We start from the raw sequence: 7,822 nt of genomic DNA on the forward strand, positions 1-7,822 counted from the left end.
AATTTGTGCTGGGCATGGGGACTCTGTCCTCAGTGAGAACATAAGACAGATTTAAACACCTACCATTTAGGGTAGAAAGTAACTCGTGGTCCATAATTAAGATTCTCATTATGCGACAGTTCATATGCATTGGGTACTCGGTAGAGAGACTGACACCTGTCTTCAGAACGGACTAATTATGCGCTTGTTGGATACATTTATTCAGCACCTGCTGTGAACTAGGATGTATGTCAGATATTTTCCCATCACACAATCTTCTCACAAATATTCTCTGATCCCATTTTTTAAATATTCTTGTCACAATCATTTATGGCAGAAGAGGCGTAGGCCACAGCACACATGGAAGTCAGAAGACAACTATGGTAGTCAGATCTCTCCTTCTGCCATGTGAACCTCCACTTTTAACAGAAAAGGAACACGAGACGTAGGGCTGCTAGATGATGTCCCCAGGATCACCCCAATGATGAAAGGCAGTGGTAGGACTCAAAGGCAGAGTTGTCTGGGGAGCAACCATGCTGTGACCTCATTTCGTGGATGATTAGCTCTGGGTGGCAGCACCTTCCTTCCATGGAGTTGTGACTAATTCTCTGCCATATCGTAGAGCCTCATAGGACACAGGCTGGCAAGTAGTAAGACGACCACTGCCTGTCTAGGACTCTTAAAGCCACCTCTTGTAGAACTGATGCTGGTATTTGTCTCTGGCGTCCCTTAATGTCCTCTAGCAGAAACAGGGAAGAGGGGCAAAAGTGAGTCTCAAAGACAGAGACACAATGTCGCGGCCACCCTCGACCCGCAAGAATGATGTCACACCTGGAGCTCTTCTCACTGCGGTTTTATTCAGGACTTTATTCACAGCAATCTATCTCTCTCTCTCTCTCTCTCTCTCTCTCTCTCTCTCTCTCTCTCTCTCTCTCTGGGCAAATCTCTCCCAGCCCTTAAAAAGGCCGGGCGGTGGTGGCGCATGCCTTTAATCCCAGCACTCGGGAGGCAGAGGCAGGCGGATCTCTGTGAGTTCGAGACCAGCCTGGTCTACAAGAGCTAGTTCCAGGACAGGCTCCAAAACCACAGAGAAACCCTGTCTCGAAAAACCAAAAAAAAAAAGGCACAGGCTGCCAAACCCGGATTGCCAGGTGGGCACTGCCCATAGGTTCACACATATGCAGGCAGCTGATAATCATTGCATGATCATTGATTATCATAGAGAACACTCGCTTTCGGGATTGCGGAGGGCGGGAGCCAGCACCCTCAGGTGCGCTCCACGCAGCTCTCTACAACACAAGCTCTAAGTCCTGCTTTTAGCATCCCTCCAGCAGGGCTCGCAGAGCTACTGACAGCAACCTGAAAACTCACCCAGTTTCCACGCCAACAGCGGTATCCTCCCCTATCCTGGACCACCATTTGGCTTTAACCCAGGGAAATTCTCTTCAGCCTTTTTCTTTCCATTTCCTCAGCCAAAGGACTTTTGAGAGTGTGAAAAAGCCTTCAGAATAAAGGCTGAGTAAGAGAGCCACAACAGCCTGGGAAAACTCAGCACCATCATTGCAGACTCGGCTTAGACATCTCCCCCAGGAAATCTCCTCTGACCAAATCCAGCAGACTGTACAAAAGCATGCCCACTAAGCCATGCTCCCAGCCCTCTGTGTTACCCGGGCATAAGTACGCTACACTGAACATGGTTATGCCTTTCGCTTGCTCTGAGCAGGTGGGTCTGCATCTGGCCTGTCTGTTTCCAATTCTGAGCTCAGTCCAGGAAGCCTGCAGATCACTGGAGAAGAGAAAGGCAAGAAAAGGGGAGAATATCCTGTGTAGACGCTCGGCTCCTGGCTCAGCCTTCCTTGCTCACAATTGTCTTGGGCCTGGTGAAGCGTCCTGGAGTCCCAGCTGCCAAGGAGAAAAGGATGCGGCCTCTGAAGGAAAGGGGGCTACAGGGGAGGGCTGTTCTCTAAGAAAAGGGGGGCAATGAAAGCTGGGCCTGCAGGGCTCCAGTGACAAAGGTCACAGGCACTGCTTAGGAGTGTTTGCAGTGTTCAGTGTGGCCTCTGAGATGGCTCAGCTCCTATGACTTGCCCCCTATTAGCCCTGGGCCTGTGGGTCATGGAGCAGTGCACAGGATCTCATGAACAGCAGCCCTGACCTCCATGTGCCCAGCTCACCCGTGGCAGGAAATTCCATGTTGTAATAGCTGGATTTCTTCCATTCATTCTTGATCCATGACTAGGTAACCAATTGGTCATTAAAGAAACCATTTAGGGACCTCCATCTAGGCTGCCTTCTGCTAATGGGCACAAAGAAGGAAGTAAAACAGGACAAAGGGCTCTGGGCACCCCCATTTCCATTGCTAGCCTGACTTAGGGACAGAAGTGAAAATATTTAAGTGCCCCCACCCCTGCCTGTCAGTGTTAACCATGAGGATTTCGTAGAGCTGGTTTTGGCGTTGAAAAGCGCACGCTTAGAAGCACATCTGGCTGCGGTCATGTTATGAAACTGAACACATGTGAATGCGAGTAGATTAGAAAAACAGTCCCCGGTATCTGGGGAGACTCTGCCTTTTCAAACAAGTGCTTTGCAGAGAGCGGCATTAGGAAATGTTCTCACACACACGAGGCCCATCGACCTGAAAATAAATCAAAGTAAAAATCGGCACCGAGTCAGTCACCCTGAGCAGCTGGCTAGGGAAAGAGGCTGACACATTAGCCACCATCTAGCCACCCTTCATTTCCTGTGCAGCTGATGGCAGAGGGGATCAAGCCCACTTTTACTTTGTCACTGCCCGTTTTTTAATCTGCTTGGGGGGAGGGGTGTTGCTATACGCAGGCTTCCCTAGTTCCCAGCAGAGATTTAGATTTTCTGGACGTTTCACCTTGCTCTTCCCACTCGCCAAGAGAACCATATCCCTCCTGCGTGCAATCTGGTCCCTCTCGGGTGAGCAGCAACTTGAGACTTGATGTCATTCCCAGACATGTGCGGAGCGGCTGGTATTTCCACATCACTCCTCACTTTGGGCACAATTGCTTGGCAAGGCCTCAAGCCTGCTGGGCAAATCTAACCCTGTCGGTATGTGAAGTCACATACCTAAAGGCGCAGGCCCAGGCAGCACCTGGATTTTATTAATATCTCAAAGTTGAATTAACAACAGATTTCGTGTGTGTGTGTGTGTGTGTGTGTGTGTGTGTGTGTAGTATATGGTCAGGTGCATATACATGCACATACATGTGTGTGCAGGTACCCATGTGTGGAGCAGAGGTCAGAGGTTGGTGTCTGACGTCTTCCTTGGTGACTCTCTCCAGTCTCTTTGGAGACAAGGTCTCTTACTGAAGTTAGTGCTCACTGACTGGCCAGTGAGGTCCAGTGCCTATCTCTGTCCCTTCCCTGTACCCATGTACAGATGCTCACTTAAGTACCTGTGAGGTCAGGTACAGATGCCTGGCCATTTTGCATGGGTTCTGGAGACCCCCAAGTCAAGTCTCCATGTTTGCACAGTGGGCGCCTTACCCACTGAGCCATTTCCTCGGCCCAAAGAACACAGGGGTTTCTAATGGCTAATTACCTGACTCTATCCTGAAGGGAAACTCACAGTAAAGATGACGATGACCTAGCTAGAGAAGGACTTAGCATCCTTTTTCTTCAGGAGCTTAGCATTGCAGAGCCCAGTAAAGGCCAACAACCTAGAGAGTACTCAAGTAACACCAAAAATATCCATCTCCATTGAGAGATTTGGAGTTGGCTCAGACCATCTGCTGTCACTGCAGCCCAAGGTTCTCTTTCATTTGGAAACTATGCTGTCAATTTGGTTTAGAACACACACCAATGAGACATATGCTCAGCCTCCCTTCCTAGAGAGATGCTGGCATGAGACAGTCTACCGATTAAAGCCTCGTTTATGAATTCTCTTCTCTTCTCTCCTAGTGACCGTGACAGTGGGAGGCAAGCAGCACTTGCTTGGACTGTACGACACCGCAGGACAGGTATGAGCTCACTGTCTCCATTCATTAAGGGTTGGGGGAAGAAAGGGGTGTAGGAGAAAGCATGGTTCATTTGGCTCATCATGCAGGAGCTAACAGCATGGGCATCTCCCATTCTCATCATTTGGGGCCCCTATATACTCTACCCAAACGACAACCAAATGCACATTCTTAACTTTAAAATATTGATATATATATATATAACTATAAAAACCTAAATTGTGTCCAAGATACTGATGATACGACCAATACTGCAAAACCGTAAATACTCAAAACAACAAAGTAATATTTCTAGCCAAGATTTTCAATTGTCTCCAACCCAACCCTGTTCCACATCCAAGATGTACAGGTTTATTTTATAAATTGTAGCTTTACCCTTTTTCCCCGTGCTAGTTTCTTTGCTTATCCTTTATTTGATTTACCTTAATGAGCTATGAAAAGTCTCAAAAAGAGATTGGGGTGGGGGGATATGATGGGTTAGGACTGAAAGGAAAACAAGGGTATGAATGCATCCCACAGATGAAGGTCAATCCCGAACCATTGGAAAGCGACTCTGAGTTTTCTATGATTCCCCAGATACTCTGATTCTGTCACGAGTGTTTCTTTGGGCTTGAGACTGGAAGAGCATGGACTTGAACCCCAACAGTGAACCTGCACATGGCTGTCCTTGGGTGAAAACACTGGGCAACTGCCTTTTCCCCACTTCACACAGAGCTGTGGAAAACATCCAGGGTTAGAAGTTTGCCCGGTGGAGGAGGGGATGTGAAGGAGCCATGGATGGCTGTGGCCTAATTTCTTGGATAAAGCCTGTTACCATATGTCTTGAATCATTTATTTAGGTCAAAACCAGCGGGTTGTTCAGTCAGTCCAAATTTATACAGCTTAAGTCCTTTGGAGTGAATATTTGACCGTGATCTTTCCCACTGTGAGTTTCTTGGTAATTGTTAATAGCTATGCATTTGTCAAGGCCTTTTCTCACAATTATCTGGAGATATGTCATTTTGTCAACTTGAAAGCTCTCTATTAGAAAATAAATAAATGGGATCTCTTCAAGGTTTTCAGTGTGCGTGTGCAAGGACCACCACCAAGTGTATGTGGGACATAAAAGCTGTCATTTTACAGACAGAGCAGGGGGCGGGGTAGTCTAGCATCAGACACAAGGCTACTTTCCAGGACCGTCTGGATTCTACCGTAGCCAGGTGACTTGGAAAACCACTGTCAGAACTAGGGAGTAGGGTGACCTCTCCCATCAATATCAAGAAACAGAAACATAACAAGGGAAAACATATGCCCCTAGCTATTCAAGGGGAAAAGTCACTCTGTGTCCTCTGATACAAGAGAATACAGCTCCTAGCAGAAAACATCCCAGCCAACGAGGCGCATAGATTCAGGGGCTGGAACTGCCTACTCTAACTCAGTCACGTGATCAGTGGGCTGTCTCTATTCGTCTGTGCATGACAACCCCAGTGTGTAAGGTCCATAGACTCCAGTTTGCAAAGCTCTGTACAGAACGGGCTCTTTCACACTCGGAAACTGCTCTGTCCCCCTTGCCTTCTCAGAAAATTCTGGAAGCCCTTGCCCATTTGGCTCTCCCCCTACTTCTGTAGTGATCCACAGCAACTGTTGGTTCCTATATATAATTGCCTCAACAACAATATTCCTCGATCTCTATTTCAATCCACACCCAATAAAACCATTTAAAAGCCCTTGTAGAGCTGAGTTATTATTTCTTACTTTATCCTTTAAAAAAAAACCACTAGGGTAATTGGAAATGATAATATATTGTGAAAATACCTTTAATATGTTGTGAAAATACCTTTAATATATTGTGAAAATACCATTAAACTTCAAATTGAAGCAGAAGGGTGACCCAAACCTCTGACACAGGGTGAGGAGCGCTGTAAAATATAGTAACAAGTAGATTCACGCTATTTCTTCCACTTAATTTTCACCTTATTGCTTTCCTCCACTTATTTTGAAATCTCCGGGCAGACAAGGATCACAGGGGGAGCATGAAGATGGGAAATCAGAACACATCTGAAGGTTCTTTCTGGGCCTCAGGTTCTGTGAGTAAGAACTTTATAAGGTAATTTCAAGAAACCCTGAAAGAACTTGAGGTAATTAATCAAAAAGGTTTGAGTTGAGGCTCAGCCATGGAAGATTTTGAAATACAGGGACGTGTTCCAGTGGAGGATAGACTGTCGTTCGCCTCCTGGACCAGCGATTCCCAAACTTGAGCATGCACCAGAACCACCCAGGGCTTGTTAAAAACCAGCCATGGGGCCACACGCCACAGCTTCCAATGCTTCAAGTCCAGGGTAGGTCCCGAGAATTTGCACGTATGATAGGTTTCTGTTGCTGCCATTGTGGACAGCACACTTTCCGAGCTGCCGCTCTAGGGGCTGTCATTAAAGTACTGTCCGCTGACTTAGAAATGCAGATGGTGCTTGGGGAGACTGAAGCGGCAGGGTCAGAAGTTCAAAGTCATCCTCAGCTACATAGGAAGTACAAGGCCATCCTGGGCTACCTGAGACCCTGTCTTACAGAACACAGCAGAAACAAATGCAGGACCTTAGATCCTGGCTCCAGGTTAAGGGATTTAAGGCTTTAGTGGCTGAAGAATGCTTCCAACAAAATAACTACCTCTACCTCTACAAATTAGCCAAAAGAGCTTCACAACAAATTTAATTTAGAAGGTGTATTAGTCCAGGTTTTCTGGAGGAACAGAGCTGATAGGATGAAAAAAAAATCAAACATTGGGTTAGTAAAAGCTTTACCCCTCAGATCACCAGGCAAGCAATAAGGCCAGTCCTCCAAACTAGTCTCTTCAGGTCAGGCCAACTCACCTGTGTATAATATGTGTAATACACACACATATATACATGTACATATATATATGTTTGTGTGATCTAATATATATACTTGTGTGTGTGAGTGTGTGTGTGTGTGTGTGTGTGTGTGTGTGAGAGAGAGAGAGAGAGAGAGAGAGAGAGAGAGAGAGAGAGAGAGAGAGAGATATTTAATAGTATGACTTACAGGCTGTGGTCCAGCTAATCCAACAATGACTGTCTGTCAATGGAAAGTCCAAGAATCCAGTAGTTTTTTCAGTCCATGAGGCTCAAATGTCTCAACTGGTCTCCATTATGTGCTGAAATCCTGAAGACATAGGCTCTAATGCCAGTGAAAGAATGGGCTTGCCAGTTAGGGTGAGAGACAGCGGGCAGAGAGCAAGCTTCCTTCTCCCATGTCTTTCTATGTTCTGCCAGCAGAAGGAGTGGCCCAGATTAAAGGTGGATCTTCCCACCTCAAAAGATCCAAGTTAAAAGTAGATCTTCCCATTTCCAATGGTTTAGATAAGAAAAATCCCTCACAGGTGTGCCCAGTCACTTAGGCTTTAGTTAATTCCAAATGGAGTCAAGTTGACAAGAACAGCCATCCCAAAAGGCATGTCCCAAAAGTCCCAGTCCCCATTGTAAGTAGGATCGTCTCCCCTCCAGTGATACTAGCAAATGTGCCTGAAGTTTCAAGGCTGAAGAACACTGACAACTAACTAAAAATTACCTCTTGAGTCTATTACTAAATAAGGCAAGAGAAATGACGTCAGAGCATATCAATAACCCCAGAACCATAAGTGCAAAAAGGAAATAAATCTTTGTCCTGAGCTAACTGTGCATTGGAGATAGTGGTTATGGAAACAACTCAAAAAGCAAACTCTGAGAAGTACACTTGAACACACTGGCACAGGGAACCACTTCCTAAAAATAACCCAGCAGCACAGACACTGAGAGAAACAATTAATAAATGGGACCTCCTGAAACTGAAAAGCTTCTGTAAAGCAAAGGACACAGTCAACAAGACAA

General features: G+C 46.2%; 1 protein-coding gene across 1 annotated transcript in view; it reads left to right on the top strand.

Annotated features, from left to right (window-relative positions):
• Rhoj (ras homolog family member J) overlaps positions 1 to 7,822 on the top strand; it is an 85,191-nt gene that overhangs the window by 55,761 nt on the left and 21,608 nt on the right. The window contains exon 2 of the mRNA XM_005343213.3: positions 3,907 to 3,965. Within this exon, the coding sequence (XP_005343270.1) occupies positions 3,907 to 3,965 (59 nt within the window). The remainder of the gene's footprint in view (positions 1 to 3,906; positions 3,966 to 7,822) is intronic.

The sequence above is a fragment of the Microtus ochrogaster genome, chromosome 1 (assembly GCF_000317375.1).
Source record: "Microtus ochrogaster isolate Prairie Vole_2 chromosome 1, MicOch1.0, whole genome shotgun sequence".
Lineage (NCBI taxonomy): Eukaryota > Metazoa > Chordata > Mammalia > Rodentia > Cricetidae > Microtus > Microtus ochrogaster.